General features: G+C 36.9%; 1 protein-coding gene across 2 annotated transcripts in view; it reads left to right on the top strand.

The window, feature by feature from the left end:
* The window catches only part of CBFB (core-binding factor subunit beta), a 55537-nt gene that overhangs the window by 23365 nt on the left and 8223 nt on the right, over positions 1 to 23949 (top strand). Inside the window, exons 4-5 of one of the 2 annotated variants that reach the window (XM_029925139.1) lie at positions 8121 to 8237; positions 17918 to 18013. In XM_029925139.1, the coding sequence (XP_029780999.1) occupies positions 8121 to 8237; positions 17918 to 18013 (213 nt within the window). Of the gene's footprint in view, positions 1 to 8120; positions 8238 to 17917; positions 18045 to 23949 lie in introns of both variants that reach the window. The other variant, XM_029925140.1, reaches the window with a different exon arrangement.

Raw genomic sequence — 23949 nt, 5'->3', positions numbered from 1 at the left:
TCTGCACTATCAGCTCAGAGTCCGACATTGAGCTTGAACTCACAAACTGTGATATCATGACCTGAACCGAAATCAAGAGTCAGACACTCAACCAACTAAGCCACCCAGGTACCCCCATAGAGCACATGCTTCTTGATCTCAAGGTCATGAGTGCAAGCCCCACATTGGGCATAAAGCTTACTTTAAAAATACATACATACATTAATTTAAAATAAGTAAAAATACTTAGAGTTGATTTTCATTATATGGTAGTTATCTTCTCTATTGGCTGCATGCAGACACTGAATTAGTGAGTTCTGAACAGTTGCTTCCAGGGATGTAAGAGTTAGGATCCTGCAAGCCCATGCTCATAACATTTTCCCCAATAAATATATAATCCTGCTTTATGTGTTTCTTTTTAAGGAAAACTTGTCTAATATATATTGTTGATTCATTAACACTGAACAACAACAAAATGTTAGGTTAAGCATCTAGGTTATTTATAATCTTTTGCCATTATTGAAAAAAATACCTTATGGGTGAACATACTTGTAATGAAATATTTTGTGTACATCTTTGATAAAACTTTAGGATATATTCATAGGCCTGACATTGTTTGGTCAAAGGAAAATTCACACTGCTAAAAAAAAAAAATGCCTTCCCAGAATTGTTAACCAGTTTATACTCCTGACAATATAGTAGAACCTGGTCTCTCAACTTGTAGACATTAAGTTTTAATTTTTATATTTGTATAGAATTAAACTCACTTTTTTTTTTCATATGGTTAGCCATTTTTCCTATTTCCACTGGTTAAATAAAATGTCCTTTTACCATTGGTTTGAAATATTGCCTTTTTCATTTATTAAATACTTGGTTTCATTTCTGATTTTATGTTTGTTCCAGGAAATTTTTTCTGACTGCCATAGCACTGGTACATGAGTTTTGACTGTATTGTTAACATGTTTTAATATCTGAAAGAGTAGAAAAATACTTTCTAATATTTTCTTGGATAGTCTGATTCTATGAACTGTAGACTTATTTCTCAAATTCCAGAAGACATTATTTTGATATTTCATTGGGATTTTGTTAGGATAAGGATTACTTATTTGTAATCTTACCATTTATAGTCTTACCATTAGAGAATATCACATCTCACCAGTTATTAAACTCATTTTCTATATTTCAGAAATTTCTGCTATATTACAGAAATCTTTTTGTAAAGCTACATGTTTCTTATTAAATTCATTGCTAGTGGTTGATACTTCATTGCTGTTTTAAAATAAGGTGGGGTTTTTTCATCTTATTTTCTAGAGTTATTATTTGTAATATAGGAACATTGTTGGGTTTTGCATATTATTTTTATCACCAGACACTTTATTTTATTTTTTTAAGTTTATTTATTTATTTTGAGAGAGATGGAGCACAAGTTGGAGAGTGGCGGGGGGGGTGGGGAGAGAATTCCAAGCAAACTCTGAGCTGCCAGTGCAGAGCCTAACGTGGGACTTCAACTCACAAAACCTCAAGATCATGACCTGAGCTGAAACCAAGAGTCAGACACTTAACTGACTGAGCACCCAGCTGCCCCATCCAGCCACTTTATTCAATTCATTAATTCACTTGGTTTTTTATTCTTCGGTCATATTTATGCACAAGTTTGCTAGAACTGTAGTCTTTTTTTAATATATTTTTTTAATTTTTAATTTTTTTATTTTTGAGAGACAGAGACAGTGCAAGCAGGGAAGGGTCAGAGAGAGAGGGAGATATAGAATCAGAAACAGACTCCAGGCTCTGAGCGAGCTGTCAGCATAGAGCCTGACGCTGGGCTCGAACCCATGAACCATGAGATCATGACCTGAGCTGAAGCCAGATGCTTAACCGACTGAGCCACCCAGATGCCCCATAACTGTAGTCTTTTTAATTATTTATTTATTTTGAGAGAGAGCACGAGCAGAAGAAAGGGCCAGAGAGAATTCTAAGCAAGCTCCACGTGGAGCCTGATGAGGGGGCTTGATCCCATGACCCTGGGATCATGACCTGAGCCAAAATCAGGAGTTAGCTCAACCTTCTGAGCCATCCAGGCACCCCAGAACTGTAGTCTTTATAGGGACTATAGTTTGATAGAATCAAACTTCTTACAATTTTACTATCATTGGTACACATTCCATTAACCTTAAGAGTTAAGTGAGTCCTACTTAAATGTAAGGGGTGAATTCGATTTTGATTCTTAAGTTCTTTCTTTATGTTGTCAGCTCTTATTAAAGACTTTAAGGTGATTGGTGTTGGAATCTTTTTTGGGTGGTAGGATGTACATCTTTTTAAAATTCTTGGTATATTCACAATGGCCTGGATGATCACACCCTGCACAAAATGATGGGTAGTAAACATTTGTTGAATAGGTGGATCTTTTCAAATTGAAATTAGAGAGAAGCTACAAGAAACCATTTCTAAATTCCAATTCTGTTTCTGCTCTTCTGTTAATCATTTTTAAATATTTTCTGAATACCTAAGGGGCTGACCATTCCCTCTTACTATTTTTTCTAATAACTCAATTTTTAGATTTTAGTTACAAGTGTTTAAGTTCTAACAGTTTATTACAGAGAAGTGAACTTTCTGATTGAAATGGTATTTTTGACAGTGAAATTATTATCTATCTTTGTTTTTGGCAATGGCTTTGACACTTAGTTTCTGTCTATAGATATATGTTTTGTTTTGCACACGAGAGAGAGCACAAGTGAACAAGGAGCTGAGAGAGACCGAGAGAATCCCACAAGGCAGAGAGAGAGAAGCAGGGCTCACCTGGGGCCCCTGTTTTGCCCAAAGTGGGGCTCAAGCTCACCCAGTGTGGAGAGTTTCTGTCTGTATTGATTTTGTGGCTTAGCACTAGTGTGGTGGGAGTCTTGTTTGCAAATCTACTGTTTTTCTATTTTAATTATCTTGAAATTATTTTCTTTAGAACCTCTCAGAAGAGACAACTCTTTCTGCTGTCCTGTTGTACCCTCAATTTCTATTCTTAGTGCAGCTACCTAGGAGCTAGAAACACTAAATAAATATATAGTATTGTAGAAGAAAGGGCAATTGAGGATGCCACTGCTTATTCCAAATTTAGATCTTCTCAGAATAAGTAGAGTCCAGACTCTCAGAGATAGAACTGTTTTGTACAGGTTGATAAATGAGAAGCTGAGTAGCTTCTCTTATACCTTTCCTCTGACATTTATGTTTCATAATGCAGAATAACTAATTTTTAGCTGTTTATGAAGTTTGGTCCATTTAACTAAATGAAGACTGTTTATCGTCTTTCAGGCTCTGTGCTACAAAGATCTTGGTGCCTATGAAGGAAGGGGAAGAATGAAGTTTTTACTGTCATGATTGAATCTTTTTGCCCTGTACAGTCTTTTGAGAATCTGGTGAAATTGGTGAACTTATATAGAAAAATGCACATGGGCTCAATCAAACACACACATTTTTACATAGAATTTCAAGGTGTTTCTGGTCTTTTTGAAACTTACCATAAATTCAAACCCCTGTAGGTTCTCTGAACTCCAGACTAAGAACTCCTACCTTAAATAAAAGTAATCCTAAAACTTATGAGTGATCTAAGATCCTGTAATAATACTTAGATATCTGAAGCATCCAACAAAGGGGAAATTTTTACTTGGAGTCCAGTAATTTAACCTTTAGGCACTAGGATCATTAAGTATTTTTCTCTCTCTTCACTGGCTGTTTATAGCCTGCTCTGATGGGATCTTTTCTTTTATCCAGCATCTAAAAGTTGGATGTCCTCAGAGTTCTTCCTGGGCCCCCTTCTTTTCTCCTTCTACTTATTGTTTGGCGAATATCTTCCTCTCCCTTGGATTTGAATACCACTGTATTGTTGGTGGCTGCTAGGTTTATATCACCAGCCATATCTTCTTAGAGTGCTAGAATCTTAAAAATTTGTTTACATATCTTATGGATATGTTATGTAACAGAAAAAATAAATATTTTAATAATTGCTTTATTAAGATAAAATTTACATACCATAAAATTCATGCTTTGAGAATGTACAATTCAGGGATTTTTAGTATATTCACAGAATTGTGCAACCATTATCACTAATTCCAAAGCATTTTTATCACCCAGAAAGAAACCCTGTATCTATTAGCAATCACTCATTCCCTTCCACCCTCCCCCCTCCCCCATCAGCTCTGGCATCCACTAATCTTTCTGTCTCTTTCTGTATTTGCCTATTCTGCACATTTCAAATAAATGGAGTCATGTAATATATGGCCCTTTCCTGGTTTCTTCACTTAACATAATGTTTTCTTTTTTTTTTTCCATTTTTTTTTTATGTCTTTCATTTATTTTTGAGAGACAGAAAGAGACAGCGCAAGCAGGGGAGGGTCAGAGAGAGAGGGAGACACAGAATCTGAAGCAGGCTCTAGGCTCTGAGCTGTCAGCACAGAGCTGGACACGGGACTCGAACCCATGAACCAGGAGATCATGACCTGAGCTGAAGCCGGACGCTTAACCAACTGAGCCACCCAGGTGCCCCACTTAACATAAATGTTTTCAAGATGTAACAATATTGCAGCATTTGTCAATACTTTATTCCTTTTTATGGGTGAATCGTATTCCAGTGTGTGGACAATGCCAAGCCGACAGTGCATACCTAATTTTGCTGAAGCTCTACTGCTACAGGGATGTGGTATTTAAAGCTACAAAACATGGGGCACCTGGGCAGCTCATTCAGTTGAGCATCCGACTTCGGCTCAGGTCATGATCTCATAGTTCGTGGGTTCGAACCCCACATCAGGCTCTGTGCTGACAGCTAGAGCCTGGAGCTTCCTTCAGATTCTGTATCTCCCTCTCTCACTGCCCCTCCCCAGCTTGTGCTCACTCTCTCAAGTTAAAAAAAAAAAGCTACAGAAGGTGAAAATAAGGTGATATGCATAATTTGTATTGAATGTAACATCACACCTGATATTTAGAGATTGATTTCATTAAAATTTACGTAACACTATTACCGTAGTTCCAAAAGAACACAGAATGTGGGGCTGTAGTCATTTTGAACTTTCTGTGAAATCTAAAACACCTTCTGTGATACTTTACTTTTGGAAAGATAGCAGGCTGTTTTGTTGTTTTGTGTGTGATTAGCTGAATCTGTTTAATACTTTTTTTTAAAGTTTATCTATTTAATATATATACCCCACATGGGGTTTGAACTCATGGCCCCAAGATCAAGAATTGCATGCTCTTCCAACTGAACCAACCAAGTGCCCCTGAATTGATAGTCTTTTACTTTTTGAAGGCTTTATAGAATACATTTTATATAAAATATTTAATTATTCTAGGACATGGCTTTAATCCCTAGGTTGCATTCTAATACATTTTATTTTCACAGTTTGAAATAAGTTATCATTATTTTCAGTGAAAAATATCTTAGTGTGTAAATTATGTTATTAAATTATACTACAAAATGCCAAACTGTGAAGAGACAATTTTTTTTTCTTCATACTTTGAGGTTTGGTATTCATGAAATGTATGGAAGTGCCAAATGTTTGAAGATCTAAACATAAAACTGTATTTATTTGAATATGAACATCTAAATAAATCATCAGGGTCATTTAAATATTTTACATTATGATTCCAGGCACTAGCCTTGATTAAGAACTATAGGCTTTTTTCCGAATCCATTTAGAAATTTCCTGAAACAAATCAGTGGTTTTCTTTGTCAGGAGAGAACCTTTATAGAGAAGTAATGAATGGACTTTTAAAAACTTCAGTAATTTCATAATTATTCCATAATATTATGGAGTTAATAAGCTAAATTATAGAATCTTTGATTCTAAATTATATAAATCATGTAATGAAGAACATAGAATCTAACCATGAATTTGACCTTTCTCTGCTGTTAGAATTCTCTACAAGATTAGTGTGAGAATTTAATGAAGAACTTTGATAGGTGAAATGTTACACTCACCGTGTGGCACCCTCCCCTGTGAGATAGAGTAGGTGGAGATCTTGATGAGAAGATGTATTAAGTCAGGTTACATTGATAGGCAGTGAGGAGGCTATTGTTTTTAGATTTTGAGTTGTTGAAAATGAGGTTGTCTTAGTGGCTTGTTTGTCGAGGTGCACATTAGTGGAGTTTCAAATTCACAATGTAGAATAGAATGAGCACTTATCAGGACAAAAGGAAATGTGTGGTTAAACGGTTTCAGCTATAACTGTAGACTATTTCCCTTGGTCCAATGAGAGGAGAAATGGAACCTTATGTTTTGGGCTTTTTTTCCCAATATAAATAGAAGTTAGTTCAAAGTGGTTTATTGGAGCCCTTAACAGGAAGAAAGGTTGTGTTTAATAGTAGAGAGAAATGGCAAAAATAAGATGGCATAAATCCTGTAGGTTTTATTTTACAGGTGTCTCAGTTGTAACTTTTTGAGCATATTTATAATTATTGACAATCATTCTTACTAAACCTTTCTAAAAACAAGAATGCCCCAAAGTTTTTGAAGAAACTGCTGAATTGAAAAAAGGAAAAGGTGGTGCTTCCAGCTTTTTCCTTAAAATGAAGACTCTTTTTTTATTTTTTTTTTAACATTTATTTATTTTTGAGAGACAGAGAGAGACAGATCATGAACAGGGGAGGGGCAGAGAGAGAGAGACACACACAGAATCGGAAGCAGGCTCCAGGCTCTGAGCTAGCTATCAGCACAGAGCCCGATGCGGGGCTCGAACCCACGAACTGTGAGATCATGATCTGAGCCAAAGTCGACACTTAACCGACTGAGCCACCCAGGCGCCCCAAAATGAAGACTGTCTTAACCAATTTTACATAATTACAGGTAATAAATAATGCTAATTTTAGCTCACAAAAGCACTTGGGCTATTCAAATAAAGTATATTTGGAGTAGACAAATGACCTTATTTATAAAGATATATTTGATAAGCTGGAGTTTCGAAAAGTCATTGAAATCCTGCTTCCTCTGCATTTAAGAAATACTGTTAAGACATTAAATGCTAAACATCTATACTGATTTTTATTCTGAAGCCATGTTGTTTTTCATTTTAATTTTTTTTTGTTTACTTATTAAAGAGCATGTATACAGGTCATGAAGGGACAGAGAGAAGAAGAGAGAGAGAATCCCAAGCAATCTCCATGCTGTTAGTGCAGAACCTGATGTGGGGCTCAAACTCATGAACTGGGAGATCATGACCTGAGCCAAAATCAGGAGTCAGAGGCTTAACCAACTAAGCCACCCAGGTGCCCCTGAAGCCCATGTTAAATGAGGTAGAGAAAATCTAAAATACCAGTGTTGGTTATGGTTTTTTAGTCACTATTAGGATAGTGTGATATTAGGATGGGGGGAAGAGTGTAGGAATTATAATAAATTTCTTACTGTTTCACAGTGTTCACCTTAAGATGACAGCATTAGCACCTTTCCTTTCTTGGTAGATCCTTAATGGTTCTTGAGAACAGTTATGTTTTCAGGCAGTATCAGAATTTGGTGGTTGAAACTGGTCTGAATTTTGAAATCATACCTAAAGTCACTTTTAATGTAGAACTATTTATATTTACTTGAAAAATAATGGTAAATAAATAAAGGTATCAGGTAAGTTTCTTTGGTTAAAAGCAGACTAACTGGCTAATTGAAGTTCGAAAAGGAAAAAAGCTGCATTACTTCATGAGAAGCAATGAGATAGCTTATAAAATTGAAGGAAAGTATGAAGAGCCTGACTCTGGGATCCAAATAGAGGGAAACTGTGTGTACTTTCTTTAGGGGCTGGTGAATTTTAGCTGTTTTCCATCTTTATATCTTTTTACCCAAGGTTCAAAAATGAAATGTGCCTGTTGTCCTAGCTTCAGCTGTAACAGCAGCTATGCCTACCTCAAGTATCATTTTACCACAGTTTTTATAAAATTTGTATAACTTTCTTTTAAAAACAGTTTGAGAGAATTGTGACTAGGAATAAAATCCTAGTACACCAGATTAACTTCTAGAATTTGGTCAGAGGCTATGGTTTACAATTCTTAGTTTTATAATTATATTCATCTTTTTCCCCCCCCCAAGAAAACCACCAGTTTCCTTAAAGCTTATTCTTCATTTTTCATGTGTGTGATGGCTTATCACCGGTTTTCATCTATCTTTTCTGTGTCTTAGGTGTATCTGAAGGCTCCCATGATTCTGAATGGAGTCTGTGTTATCTGGAAAGGCTGGATTGATCTCCAGAGGCTGGATGGTATGGGCTGCCTGGAGTTTGATGAAGAGCGAGCCCAGGTAGGGTGACTTCAGGCTGTACTGAGCATGGTCCCTTTCTGTGCCCCTAATCTTGCCTTCAACTGGGCATCTATTTTACCCCATCTTTAAGAGTCAGTAGAAAAAGTCTCATGTTCAAGTGATGTTGAGGCATCCTTAAGATGTGGAAACTCATTTCGGTCCTGGTTTTGGGTAAAGTTCTTCCTTCAGTGGTTCAAAATTTCATTGGATTATTCCTTTCTGCTCAGTGGGGCCTTTCGATGTCCAGTAAATGGTTCTGTTTAATATTTGTTCTTGATCTTTCGAACATTAGAGAGGGAAAAACGGCTCAAAATAAAATGTAGCATTTCTGGAATGGAGCAGCACTTCTGGAATAGCTTGGTAAGGAGTTTGGCAAATCCTTTCCCCAAAAAGCAGTGCTTAAACTGGACAAATTGTTAAAAACAACAACACTTAAGGTCTCTGGAAATTAACCAAAGGATATGCATTGAGAAGTATTTGTTCAGAAAAGCTACTGAATTTCAGTAAGAAGAGTGATAGCTTGTGTCAGTGGCTCCCTCAGCTCTGTGGTCCCTCAGGTTAGGCGGGCGGGCGGAACAAGCCACGAGGACTGGCAGCTAGCTCTGTTGTCCTCTCAGAGGGGGCTGAGTTTATTTATTTAGAGCAGTACTTGAAAAATTCCATACCCAGAAAATACATCAGAAACAATAGAGGTCTCTGTGGCAAATGTTCTGGAAAGGCTAATGACGTGGGAAGCAACAAAATGACCAACTAGCCAGAAATTTACCAGAGAGATCTAGGGAAAGAGGTTGCTAATAGGTGGGCCCTATTAAAATCACACTTACTTCGCATGGCCCAGAAGACTATGCATATATAAAGCTGCACTGGCTCAGGAGAGAACAAGAGGGCCCTTGCAAGCTACTAATCTACACAGGGTAGAGTGATGAACTCCCTGCACTTTGAAAGTACCCCTCAAGCTGCACACAGATCTGGTGGCAAAAGAACGAAGCCTGCTGCTTCAAGGTGTTTAAGCTAAGCCTGCAGTCATTGGCAGTCATTGTTCCTGGGGAAACAAACTACAGAATCTGTCCAGGTAAGTCACTAAACAGATAAAAACAGCAACAACATGGAGGCAGGGGTCAGAATTCAGAGTTGCTATCAAATAGTGTCTAAAATGACCAATTTTTAACAAAAAATTAAAGAGACATGCAAATAGACATGGAAGTATTACTGATACTCAGGGGGAAAAGCAACCAATAGACACCATCTTTGAGGGATCCCAAATATTGGTTCTCAGTGACAAAGGCTTTTAAAAGCAGTTTTTTATCAGTGTGTTCAAAGAACTAAAGGAAGATTCTTCCTTTAAAGAATTAAAGGAAAATTATAACAGTGAGTCATCAGACAGAGCACATCAATAGAGATCACTCAACAACAGATTCAAGTTGATAAAAGAAAGATACAGTGAATTTGAATATAGATTAATAGAAATTATCCAGTCTGAAGAACAGAAAGAAAAACAACAAAAACAGTCTCCGAGAATATGGGACACCAGCATGTGTACCAATGTATACATGTAGTGAAAGTTCCAGAAAAAAAGAGAAAGGGCAGAAAGTTTATTTTAAGAAATAATAACAGATGAAAACTTGCAAATTGATTGAAAATAGTCATCTCCATATCCAAGAAATTCAATGAACTTCAAATTATATAAATGCAAAGAAACCCACACCCAGATGCATCACAGTCAAATTTTGAAAAACTGTCTCAAAAGCAGCAATAAAAAGGACTCATCACATGCAAGGGAGCCACAATAAGGTTAACAACTGATTTATTTGAAATTATGGAAACCTGAAGGTAGTGGGATGACAGTGACATTCAAAATGCTAAAAGAACATGTAAAAATGTCCATTTATTAGCAGGTGTTGATTTCTTTCAACTGTTTGTATATTCTCTTTTTTTTTTTTTGAGCAAGAAGGCATGATCGCTACTGGGGGACAGGGGGAGAGAGAGATTCTTAAGCAGATTCTACATCCAGCACAGACACAGGACTTGATCTCAAAACTGTGAGATTATGACCTGAGCCAAAATCAAGAGTCATACGCTTAACCAGCTGAGCCACCCAAGTACCCCTTTATTAGTAGGGTTTTAGTAACTTTATAATAATACAGTTAAAATAATGACAAGAATCAAAAAGAACTCTTTTGTTGTTGTTGTTTCTCTCTGTTGTCTGTTTCTGTGCTCTCCATATGTGGAAATGTGAGAATTTTTCATATCAAGAGAGAAAAAAACCAAAACCATCTTAGTAAAACATTAAGATTCAAAGTTAAAATCCTTGGGGTGCCCTAGCTGGTTCAATCAGTAGAGCATGCGACTCTTGATCTTGGGGTCATATGTTCAGTCCACATTAGGTGTAGAGATTACTTTAAAAATCAAGAATTTTTTAAACTTTAATTTGTTTTGAGAGAGAGAGAATGCAAGTGGGGGAGGGGCACAAAGAGAGAGAGAATCTGATGTGGGGCTCAAACTCATGAACCCATGCTTGAGATCATGACCTGGGCCAAAATCAAGAGTTGAACACTTAGCCAACTGAGCCACCCAGGCACCCCCCAAAATTAATTTAAAAATATTTTTAATGTTTATTTATGTTTGAGAGAGAGACAGAGTGCAAGCAGGGGAGGGGCAGAGAGGGAGACACAGTTTGAACCATCAGCACAGAGCCCAATGCAGGGCTCCAACTCGTGAAACCTGAGATCATGACCTAAGCCAAAGTCACGCTCAACTGACTGAGCCACCCAGATGCCCTGAAAATTAAAATTCTTAAGAAGGATCTCTGCTACTTTGATTTCCACAGGGATAAGGAGTCACCAACTCTTCCAGAGAAATAGTAAATAATCAATAATTTACAGGGCAGTTTCTATAAGAAGTGATACAGCAGATTGAATTTATATGAGGTAAAATTTCAGATTTAGTTGACTTCTACAACTGAAATATTCTAGTAAAACTATAGATAAAAATTCTAAGTTTAACCCACAGCATTTTCCATACTTAGAATTTTCCAAGTTTTCAGGTGTATAAATTGAGATTTATCATTACAAAGTAAGTACTGTCTGTTGTGATAGCAAACTGATTTAATAATTGGTCTCACATAATATAAAAATTTTAAAGCAGGGGATTCCAAACATTCAGTGTACAGTAAGTAAGCACTTTTATATAACCTTCCCTTATCCCAAAATCATCTGTGTGATATGTAGAATTTAGGATTAGGAGCTGCATTGTCATATAATTGTGTGAATCCTAACCCCACTGCTTACATCTGTTGTGGACTGAATGTTTCTGGTCCTCTAAAATTCATGTGACTCCAATGTGACTGTATTTAGAGATAAGATCTTAATGAGGGTAATTAAAATTACATGAGGTCATGAGAGGGGCCCTGATATAATAGTAGATTAGTGTCCTGATATGAGATACACAAGAGAGCTTGCTTATTCTCTCTCTCTCTGCTGTATGAGGACAGTGTTCTCTCTCTCTCTCTCTCTCTCTCTCTCTCTCTCTCTCTGCTGAATGAGGACAGTATTTTCTTCTCTCTCTCTGCTGTATGAGGACAGTAGTCTCTCTCTCTCTCCCCCTCTCTCTCTTGTTTTAAATTGAGAAAAATTTAATTCTACTCAAGGGGATAGGACAGTATTCTCTAACAGATGCTGAGGTACTTGGCACCTGGTAAGCTAAGAGATAAAGAATATAGTCACAATTCCATTTTAATTAAAGTTTGCTGAGTATTTCAGCTGAAATATTTTTACAGGTATTATCTTCATTCAGAGTACTTTTGACAAACATTGGCAAGGATATGAAACAACAGTTGCTATGTTGGTTATATAAAATTGACACAACATTTGGAAAACTGGCAATACATACTACTAAAACTGCAAATTACATATACCTGTGACTCAGCAATTCTATTGTTTCTTGATATGCAATAGGGATAAATACATATATTTATCAAAATATATGCACTGGGCATTTGTAGCAGCATTATTAGTAATATACGGAAACTGCAAACTGCCCAAATACCCATTAACAGTAGAATGGATAAATTGCATATTCACACAAATAGAGTGATTATGAAAATATACAGCTAGCACACCAGTCTGGGTGGATTTCACAAATATATTGAGTGTACCCAAAAAGCACATGTTGTATGAATCCATTCATGAGAAAGTACAGAAATGGGCAAAACTGATAATATGTGCTGTTAGAAATATGGAAAGTGGTCTGTCCTTGAGAGAGGAGGCTGGTTATCGGATGGGGCAGAAGGAGACTTCCAGGGTGCTGGCTCTGCTCTCTCTCTTCCTATGGATCCTAGTTACATGGAGAGTTCAATTTGTAGAAATTCATCGAGCTATAATTTAGGACAGTGCTGCCTGGTATAATTCAGATGTGAACCGCATAATGTAATTTAAGTTTTTCTAGAAGCCACATTAAAAAAGATGAAAAGAAGCAATTGTATTTTATTTTTATATTGTATTTTGTTTAACCTGGTATATTCAAAATATCATACTTTAAAATAAAATTAATATAAAATGTTTATTGAGATGTTCCACATTTTTTTTCTTTGCAACAAATTCTTGAAATTCGGTGTTTATTTCAAGTGTGCAGTAGCCACACTTGAAAATTCCCCACAAATTAATAATTCCCCACAATTTAATATAACTGAGTATAATTATAGAAACAAGTCATGTTTGCTGATTGTATTTTCATCTTTCAATTTATTTTCTATAATTTGTAGGGATAGAATTCAATGTCTTCTTTATGCATTTGGTTTTCAATAATTATAACTCCTTAAAAGCTTAAAAATCAGATTTTGGAGGGGCATGGGGATGGCTTAGTGAAGCATCCAATTCTTGGTTTTGGCTCAGGTCATGGTCTCTGTGTTCGAAGGATCGAGCCCTGCATTGGACTTCACACCCACAGCACAAAGCCTGCTTGGGATTCTCTCTCTCCTCTCTCTCTCTGCTCCTCCCCTGCACGCACGCATGCGTGTGCATGTGCATGCACGTGCCCGGACAAAAATGTCAAATTTTTGGCACTTCTCTGTTGGATACTTTAATCAGAGATTTCCAACTAATTTTGAGCAAAGCATAACTATGAGGACTCATTTGCCTTAAAAAGGTCAGTGCCATTGCAGGAACTATTTTGATTTAGAGTAGTTCTTCAAAGGCTCAAAGCAGGGGGTACTGTCTTGATGGATTTTTTATATTCAGCATCAGCTTTGTCACATTTTATAGTTCAGTTATTTTGTAGATAAATATATTTCTGATTTATGCAACTATGACTTCTAAGTGATTGGCAGACTATCTTCTTTGGATACAGTTATGAATTACATGTGCCACAAGTTCCTGATAAATTTCTATTTCAGTTTTCAGAAATTCACTGAGAATGTTATTTTTTATACAGTGTGCTCCAGCAGCATTTGTATTTGTATTATCAATATAAGAGCCAATAATTTTATCTTCACTGTTGTACTTTTTACTTTGGATGTTTCACTTTCAGTGTAATACCCTTTCAGAAGTTTAATTAATTTTGGTTCTTTGATCAGATTAAAAAGATTGAACCATTATTTGAATTAACAGATTTTCTATTTGACTTACCTGATGACACTGATGTAAAACTGATGTCCTTTAGCTGTTTGCAAAGTTTTTGTTAATGATATCAGCATATGAACAGATTTGCTTTTTGCATATGCATGATAATGTGAATTGAATCATTTGTCATTTGTCAGTGAATTAAATCACTTGATTTAAGTGAAGTTATTTGCAGAGTGATGGTATATGTACCGTTTGCAGCTGCATCTGTTAAATTGTCACCCTTGAAGTATATATCAAAGCTTCTTCAGCAGTTGGCTTTCATGTGATCAGTGATACCATTCTGGTCCCCACAAAGAATAAATAGTAAATGACATTTTGTGCAAATTACATCTTCATCATCAACTTTCTTGTAATGAATTTGAGTCTTAACTTTTTATTAAACATGCACTTCCAGTTTTTAAATTCATAACTGCAGAAAGGTATTACCAAACCATAAAATAAATACCGTTGTACCTTTAGGCAGTACATCAAAGACAAAAATCACTGCAGCAAGAATGGTCAGAATATTCTGTGTCTTCTCTGTGACAGAACTACAAAGCCTTTATTTGCCACATGGGTTTCACATACACCCACCTTTTAAGATGACTCCATCTGGCTACTTTAGGCAGATCATGGTTAAGACCACGGAGTAACATGGGGACACCTGGGTGGCTCAGTCAGTTGAGCATCTGACTTCAGCTCAGGACATGATCTCACGGTTTATGGGTTCGAGCCCCACATTGGGCTCTGTGCTGATAGAGCCTTGAGCTGCTCTGGATTCTGTGTCTCCCTCTCTTTCCGCCCCTTCCCCACTCATGCTCTGTTTCTCTCTGTCTCAATAATAAATAAAAATGTTAAGAAAAGAAAAGACCACAGAGTAACGAACGAGTATATCAAGGAGCTGGTGGGGACCAAAGTGTTGAAAGCTGCTCCTACTACCATCTGAGATTGGATAGAGTTAGGTGTCCCTGGCTATTTTGACCGTATTTTATGGGTGAGTATGCAGTTTTATCAGGAGTTGGCCTTTTTGCTGCCCTTGAAGGGGGCAGGTGTTAGTTAAGGTTGCAACAGGAAAGGATTAAAACTGTGCTAATGGGGCACCTGGGTGGCTCAGTCGGTTAAGTATCCCACTTAGGCTCAGGTCATGATCTCACAGTCCATGGGTTTGAGCCCCACATCGGGCTCTGTGCTGACAGCTAGCTCAGAGCCTGGAGTCTGCTTGGGATTCTGTGTCTCCCTCTCTCTCTGCCTCTCCCCTGTGCACACTCTCTCTCTCTCTCTCTCTCAAAATAAAAATGCTTAAAAAATAATAATTAAAAAAATGACCATGCTGATTGATAATTGCCAGTTGTCTTTCGAATTAAAGTACCAACTCTGGTCTCTGCACATACATTTCACACTTGGCTAGAAAGGACCAAAACAGAAGCTGGAATTAGAAAGCAGAGGGCTACCAAATCCCTCTTGGCTTATTTTACTACAACTATTAGTAATAATACTTTTTTTTTCTTTTAATGAAATAAAAATCTGTGACCATTGCTAGAATATACATTAGTGGCTGATAACTTCGTTAGGGAATTAGATCACATCTCCTGTAGTGTGCTCTCTTTTCATCATGTGATATTCCTCTACTGTACTTAATCACAGTTGACCTTTATATATTGATTTTTGTAATTATTTGTTCATCATCCACTTGCCCCATTAGACCAGAAACTGTGAGGAAAAGCACTCTTTGTTTCTTATATTGTATTCATGATACCTTAACACAGTGACTTGGATACATTAAAAACTCAGACTTGTGAAATAAATGAAAACGTGAATGAATGCAAAAGGTAGAATGAGTATCCTGTTTTCAGTAGATGTGTCCCAATTGATCGTTAACTAAAATAATAGAAAACCCTTGGGAGTTGGAAACAGCATTCTTTTGCAGGTACCTCTAGCTTATACGGTACATTCTGAGAATATAGTAGAAACGTGTAATGATATTTAGTCAAATGTGTAAATTTGATATGTCTAAATGTTTCTAAGATAACCACACTTACTAAATATTGTCAGTATGCTTAAGCATATTTTATATGTTACCTTATTTAATCTTCACAGTAAACTTATGAAGTATTATTACTGTGCCCATTTTACATGTGAGTTTGCAGAAGCTTAGAGAAATGAAATGCCTTCCTCCAGGTCATAAAGCTAGGAAATGCATCATAGGAATGGAAATTTGATTACATCTTTCAATTTTGTTTGTTATAGACATCGTGTCAGTGAAAATTGTAAGTATTAAACAGCCATACTAATAGTGACAAATAAAAGATTTTTCACAGAGAGCAAGATACAAGCAGTGTAGGTATAGTCCAGGTCTGGTGTAGCACTTACTTATCTTACAGGGGCCCTGGGTCTTTACATCCTCCTGCTGTATGCCCAGTGAGTGACTGCATCCCCTACTATTGTGTTTGCAGGATGGCTGTTGTATCTCTGGGCATTACATTAGTTCATAGGAAGGAGAAAAAGTGAATTACCTCTTAAAGGACTTTCTTAGAACCCCCACTAGGTGACTTATGCTTCTACCTCATTGGTTTGAACTGAATTACTGGCCACCCCTCGCTGCAATGAATCTAGGAAGGTGAATATTGATGACCTTTTTTGATATTTTTATCTTTTAGTTTCTTCAAGTGTATGATCAGAAATCCTGGTATTGAGAAGTGAGGGATTGCAAAAGTTGAGCATCCAATGCTGTGTACCATGAGAGAGCTTTTTTTAAGTTGTGGGGGTATTGTGGTCAGATTGTGCCTAAGGAAGATTCTTATGGCTCTGTGGTGGAGTGGAGATGACAGAAGGGAAGCAGGAAGAGATTGTTTAGGAGACCTTTGTAGTAATTTTAGTAAGAGATCTTAGAAGCCCAAAGTGGGAAAATAATAGGAAATAAAAGGAGACTAAAGATTCCAAAAATATTTAAGGAGGTCAGATGGCTAGGACTTCATGGTGATTAGTCTCCCTTTGGCTCCCAGAGCCAAAGAGTCAAAGGTGTCTCAGGTTTCTGTCAGAAATGAATGAGCAATGCCATGAATGGAGACTAAAGAAGAGTAAAGGAGAAAGTTTAAATCAGCTGCCCCTTTAGACACAGTGAGTTTAAGGTATCTGGGTTTTTTGTTCATGTGCAGATCTTTATTAATTGGTAAAATTCAGATAGATTTGTTATATGTTACACATATTTTTCTTGGGAACATCCCTTGGACTTTTATTTAGTTTCTTTTGTTCAGCAGTTTCAAACATTTTTATCATCAATTCTGTTAATATTCTCTTTTCTATTTCTGGCTTTAGTGTCCTAATTCGAGGGCCTGGCCTGTCTTAATACCAAATTATAGAAGTATATACCAAATTTTTTTCTTGAACTTTTGTGGTTTAAATATTGACTTGTACAGGATTTATTTTGTTGAATAGGGTGAGATAAAGAAAGGAAAGAGCATTTTCAGTTGTTAGAATATGGTTGAACACATTTACTCTTTCCAAAGTGTGATATAAAACATGAATAAACTGAAGCGGGGAAGAGTGAGGGACACAGATCAAGGGAGACTACTGAATACTGGAGACGAACCATGGACTGAAGGGGGAGGGGGAGGGGGGATGGTCATGGTGGGGGGCACTTGTGGGGAGAAGCACTGGGTGTTATATGGAAACTAATTTGACAATAAACTAGTATAAAAAAATAAATAAATAAATAAAAGTAGCTCCAGTGTTAGCTTTTAAAAATGGTTTTGATATTTGAAGACCTAGTCTGCTGTTCATTTCCTCCAAAAAATTTAAATTTTTATTAAAGATCGGGCGCCTGGGTGGCTCAGTCGGTTAAACATCCGACTTCGGCTCAGGTCAGATCTCACACTCGTGGGTTCGAGCCCCGCGTCAGGCTCTGTGCTGACAGCTAGCTCAAAGCCTGGAGCCTGCTTCCGGTTCTGTGTCTCCTCTCTCTGCCCCTCCCCCTCTCATGCTCTGTCTCTCTCTGTATCAAAAATAAATAAAACATTAAAAAAATTTTTTTTTAATTTTTATTAAAGATCAAAATTGAAATATCCCTTTCGTGTATTCTGACAGCAGGAGGATGCATTAGCACAACAGGCCTTTGAAGAGGCCCGGAGAAGGACCCGTGAATTTGAAGACAGAGACCGGTCTCATCGAGAGGAAATGGAGGTGAGAGTTTCCCAGCTGCTGGCAGTAACTGGTTAGTACTCTCCCCCAAACTCTCAGGCTCTCTGTGTCATGTTTGTGCATAATGTTTGTAAATACAGCTTAATTTTGTCTTTTCATTTTTCAAAAGTTGTACTGTGTCTCTGTGTTTATTAAATGTAATTGCTATAAAGAAACTTGGTCTTCATTTTAAGGTTGTACATGAATTAATCATTCATTGGTCCTCATAAAAATCATCTATTGTGTATATATTCTTTATAAATTAATTGATCCAAACATCTTACCTCTTTTTTGTCTCAATTATTTGTCAGATTATTTGGAAAAATCAGCTTATGTTAATCCTAGAATACATATTTTTAAGCATTTAAACTCTGGGAATACTACTACTTCACATTGTTTTATGAATGTCTTGATTTCATAACAGTGTAATTTTCAGCCATTTGTGTATTCTTACTAGAGGAAAATTTAATGTTTTTAAACTACTCAAAGAATGGAATTAAGTAGACTCTTTTAACTTTTTTGTGGTATGGATATAGAAATCTACACAAAAGAATTGTGTAGCTTAACTATTATAAGGCTAAACAGCCTATAACTACCATCCAGATAAAAAAAATCAAACGTTGACAGCTACCCCAGCAGCACCCCTCCATATGTGCACCTAATTATGACCATGCCCCTCCCCTCAAAAATACTCATTACCTCAGTTTTTATAGTAATCACTTTTTGTGTCTCTTTTACTCCTGTCACTTCAGTCTTCAACTGAAGACTGAGGCTTAGTCTTGAGCATTATTTAAATTGGATATGACTTTTAATTGACATTGACTTTTTTCCTATCTAAAATTGTACCCTGCTTTTAGCAGACTTTAATTATGAGATTACTATTTAAAGTATCTATATATTGTTTAAAAATCCAATTTCTTTAAAAAATATACTCTTAACAAAAATAATCAAGATGAGAAATGTGTTTGAAAAAGAATATTGTCAAATGTTAGCATCCTCTGCTTCAAGTTTATAAGCTTAATTACTGACATGAACATTTCATGCAAAAAGAAATAGGAAGAAGTTAGCACACATTCATCTTTGATAATCAAAAGAAATAGAATTAAAATATAACTATATTACATGAGCTAAATAGAATAATTTCCAGGCATTAAAAAGAGTTCAATAGATTGGTTGCATAACAACATAAAGATAATACTTAGCACTATGGAACTGTGCACTTAAAAATGATTAAGATGGTAATTTTTATGTTTTATGTATTTTAACACATTAAAAATGTTTTAGTCAGTGTTATATACAGAAAAGTTGTGGGGTTTCCTGGCACAAAATTATATGTGCACTATTATTTCAATTAGCAATGTGTTAATACAAACAATGTGTATGTGTTCATGCAGAGAGAGAGTAGTTAAGAGCCCAGACATTAGAGCCAGACTTCAAGGTCTGAATCTGGCTTTGCCACTTACTTTGTCACCTTGAACAACTTATTTCATCTTTCAGTGGCTGAGTTTCCTCACTGAGAAAATAAGGCTGATAACAGGGCACCTGGGTGGCTCAGTCTGTTAAGCATCTGACTCTTGATCTTGGCTCAGGTCATGATCTCACGGTTTGTGACATGGAGCCCCACATTGGGCTCTGTGTGATTAATAAGGATTAAATAAGCAAATACCTATCTGTGAAAGCACTTTTTGAGTATGTGGCACTGACTAGGTGTCAGCTGCTGCTATTGATGTTATATCTTATGTTTATATCTGTATTTTTTAGAATAAATGAAAAAATTCAAGCCAACTTAGGGGTCAGTGTATAAGATAAAATTATCTTTTAATGATTGATATTTCCATTTGTCGGTGAGTGAATTGGTCTGATAGACTGATAACAACTGACGATATCCCTAAGAAAATGGTACTCTAGCCAGAAGAAACAGGAGGGAAATTAGGCAATGTGTTTGGGGTTTTTGAAGCTTTTCAATTCCTGTCATCAGACTTCCCATGCTATTTTCTTTCAGAGTGCTTGTATCTATAGTAGTAAGAAGATTTTAAACATAGAATATGCATTTATCTTATACTTCTGAATCTTTTTGTTCATACTGTTTGTTCTGTGACTAGTAGTATTTTTCTACTCATTCATTAAGACCCAGCTTAAATGTTACCTGTCGGTCTTTTCTCGAGTCTTAATTGTAATTAGCCCTTCCACTTTGTAGTATCCAGAGCACTTATTTCTGTTACTGTTCTTACTGAACAGTATGTTAAAACAATTAAAAATGTCTGTCTTCTGCTGTATTGTAGATTCCCAATGAGATGGGGCCCCTGATGTTTTAACCATCAAATTACCCACTGCAGTGGTTTTTTTGTACATTGTGTTTAGTTGTCAAATAGCAATCTTCAGAAAACAGTTCCTATCCTGCTTGTCTGAAAATTAGAGTTACAGGATAGCCTAGAGGTTAGTTGAAATAGAATAATACATGTTAATAATCTCTGGAAAGATTTTAACTTTGTAATTTCTTGGTTTATATTAGGTAAGTTTTAAGTAATGAACCCCAACTACGTTGTGCAGGATTCTGCATTAGGGACTGGGGAAAATATATAGATGAAAATGCATGGTTTCTATCCTTAAGCACTTGTCAGTCTTGAGGGAAAATAGATATATAAACACATAATTGGAGGCTACTTGAGCAGCACCATTCATAATGGAGGTTCAGAAAGGGAAGACTGGCACTGTAGAGGAATGAGTGCTTAGCTCTGCCTCTGTGTGGGGAATTCACAGGGGGTACCCTTGCAGGGGTTTGAAGGAAGAGTGGGAGTTTGCGCACTGAACAAGCTAGGGAAAGCATTCTGGGCAGAAAGCAGTGTATGCAAAGGCATAAAAGCAGTAAAACATCTTGTCATGTCTGAGAACTTGATTGGTCAGTCTTTCTGGAACAAGCCAACATGTCTTTAAATGAATGTAAGAATTGTTTTATAAAAAGAGCTCTTCAGCTGTGGGCACCTGGGTGGTGCAATCAATTAAGCATCTGACTCTTAATCTTGGCTCAGGTCATGATCTCACAGTTTGTGAGTTTGAGCCCCACATCAGGCTCTGCTCTGACGGTGGGGACCCTGCTTGAGATTCTGTCTCTCCTTCTCTGTGCCCCTCCCCTGCTTGTGCATGCTCGCTCTTGCTCGCTTGCTCTCTCTCTCAATGAATAAATAAACATAAAAAATATATTTTTACAGAGTGCTCTTTGGGGGCACCTGGGTGGCTCAGTCACTTAAGCGTCTGACTTCGGCTTAGGTCATGATGACGCAGTTCATGAATTTGAGCCCCACGTCAGGCTCTGTGCTGACAGCTCCAAACCTGGAGCCTGCTTTGGATTCTGTGTCTCCCTTTCTCTCTGCCCCTCTCCCGCTCACATTCTGTCTCTTTCTCTCAAAAATAAACATTTTTTTAAAAAGTGCTGTTCAGCTACATTATATATGAAGAATAATTATTTGAGAGGTGCCTATGTGGCTCATTCAGTTAAGCATTTGACTTCAACTTGGGTTTCGATCTCACATTCATGAGTTTGATCCCCACATCAGACTCTGCTCTGACAGTGGGTAGCCTGCTCAGGATCTCTCTCTCTCTCTTGCTCTCTGCCCCTTCCCTACTTGTGTGCTCACTCTCTAAATGAACTTTTAAAAAACCATAAGCGAAGAATAACTATTTAATATTAATGGAACAATTATTTAGAAAGTTTTTGTATATATTTTACTTTAAATAAAATCCTAGATTAGTTGATACTAAGGGTTGTCTTTTCTTAAATGCTAGTTTGATTATTCTTATAAATAATGCTACTTAAAGGGGTGCTTGGGTGGCTCAATCAGTTTAAGCATCTGACTCTTGATCTCTGCTCGAACCTTGATCTCAGGGTGTGGGTTCAAGTCCCACCTTGGGTTTCACACTGTACATAGAGCCTACTTAAAAAATAAATAAAAACTAATGCTACTTGAAGAGAAACATTCTGGTTTGTGAATTAAATGTGTGTGTTTATATTTGTGTATGAACAAAATCATAGTCTGTTGATAAAGATGTTAAATAATTTGTTGCTCAGATAGATTGTTTTTTAAGTCAGTTTTATGTAGTGATTTGAGAGCATGGACTTCATAATCTGGCCTATTTGAGATTCCTGTTCCATTGCTTGCCAATCTTTCTTAAGCTTGTTTTCTCATAGAAAGAAATCGTTGTGAGAATTAAATGGGAAAATGCTTGTAAAAGCACTTAGTATGGTAGTTGGCTTATGTATGCCTATAGTAAATAATAGCTCTAAAGTACTTCTTTAGCACTAAAAGCTGGACCGCTGTGCTGGTTCCAGTTAATTGAATGATCTGGCGAAGAACATCCTTTTAGCTCTCTAAAGTATATCAGGGCACTTTCCTACATTATGACCTGGAGCATGGAGAAAATGGTTAGATTGTCATCAATGATTTAAGACCCGGTAGTCCCTTATGGCAAAAATGTAAGCCATGAGTTCTTGTAGAGAACTTTCATCTACAAAACTGGACTGGACTTGGACTCCAGAGCTTGCAGCACTGGCTGTCACTTAGGGAAATTTTGGGTATGTGTGTCTTTTGGTACTTTGTACGTGTATATTTTGCTTCCCTTTAAAAAAAGAAAAAGAGAGAAATCCTTAACAGAATCTGAATATCAGCGTATTTTCTTCCAGTTTACCTTCTTTTTCCTAAAAGGAGAATACTAGGGAAAATTATCCCCTCCCTTGTAATCTGAACATCCATAGGGGACATTATGCCAACTCTAACATTCTTCTTACAGTTGAAACTGAGACTCTGAGAAAAATTGACTTGCTCTCTTCCAAGTAGTTGGTTATTGGAAGGAGGAGCAAAGACTTAAACCAGTTTCCTAACTAGAAGGTCTCTACAAATACAGCCTAGCACTGGGAAATTAATTTTCACATCACCCATAAAGATGATTAAGTTGAAAAATAAAACCTGCCAGGAGGGGTTACAAACATTTTGCCTGGAAAAGAAAAAGCGGAGGCAAAAAAAAAAAAAAAAAAGAATAATAATAGTTCCAGTGGGTGGTCCTGATGCCTGACGAGAGGCGAGGGCCAAGAGGCAGTGGTAACTCGTGGGTGGCAGTAACCCAGTAAATGGTCCTTGGAAGCTTGAGGTCCTGGTAGTACAGAAGCTTAGGGATGTCCCACCCCTGTTTGGATAACCTCTGAGGCCTCTAGCCCTTCAGTGCTAAATTTGTAATGGTGGTGCTTATAAACATTTAATATATGTCTAAGGTTAAGATTACTAAGGATTTCAATTTGTGTCAGTGTCTTTTAACCTGTGGTCAGTTATAAAACTCCTTGAGCATGTTTCTGTTCTACTGTCTATAAAATTTAGAAAGTTTTTTTTTTTTTAGTTTATTTTTGAGAGAGAGCACACATGAGCAAGGGAAGGGGTAGAAAGAGAGGGAGAGAGAATCCCAAGCAGGCTCTGTGCTTAGCCCAGCATGGGGCTTAAACCGATAAACTATGAGATCATGACCTCAGCTGAATTCAAGAGTTGGACACTTAACCAAATGAGCCACCCAGGTGCCGCTAGAAACTTTTCAATCCATCGTTAATGGTAGGACTTAGTATGTTCTTTTTTGGTTTTCTGGAAAAAGATCTTTTAGTAATGTGATATTTTCTTTTCTTTTTTTTAATTTTTTAATGTTTATTTATTTTTGAGAGGAGGGGCAGGAGGGGAGGGGCAGAGAGAGAAGGAGACACAGAAGCCAAAGTACTGTCCAGGCTCTGAGCTGTCAGCACAGATCCAAACACGGGGCTCCAACTCATGAACTATGAGATCATGACCTGAGCTAAAGTCAGATCCTTAACCGACTGAGCCACCCAGGTGCCCCAGTAGTATGACATTTTCTTTACCTTTCAGAGGTCATAGCAGATTACTACTAATTTGGCAAGTGAAAAACTA

This window comes from Suricata suricatta, chromosome 16 (assembly GCF_006229205.1).
Source record: "Suricata suricatta isolate VVHF042 chromosome 16, meerkat_22Aug2017_6uvM2_HiC, whole genome shotgun sequence".
Taxonomy (NCBI): domain Eukaryota; kingdom Metazoa; phylum Chordata; class Mammalia; order Carnivora; family Herpestidae; genus Suricata; species Suricata suricatta.
This window is presented reverse-complemented; position numbering and strand designations above follow the sequence as displayed.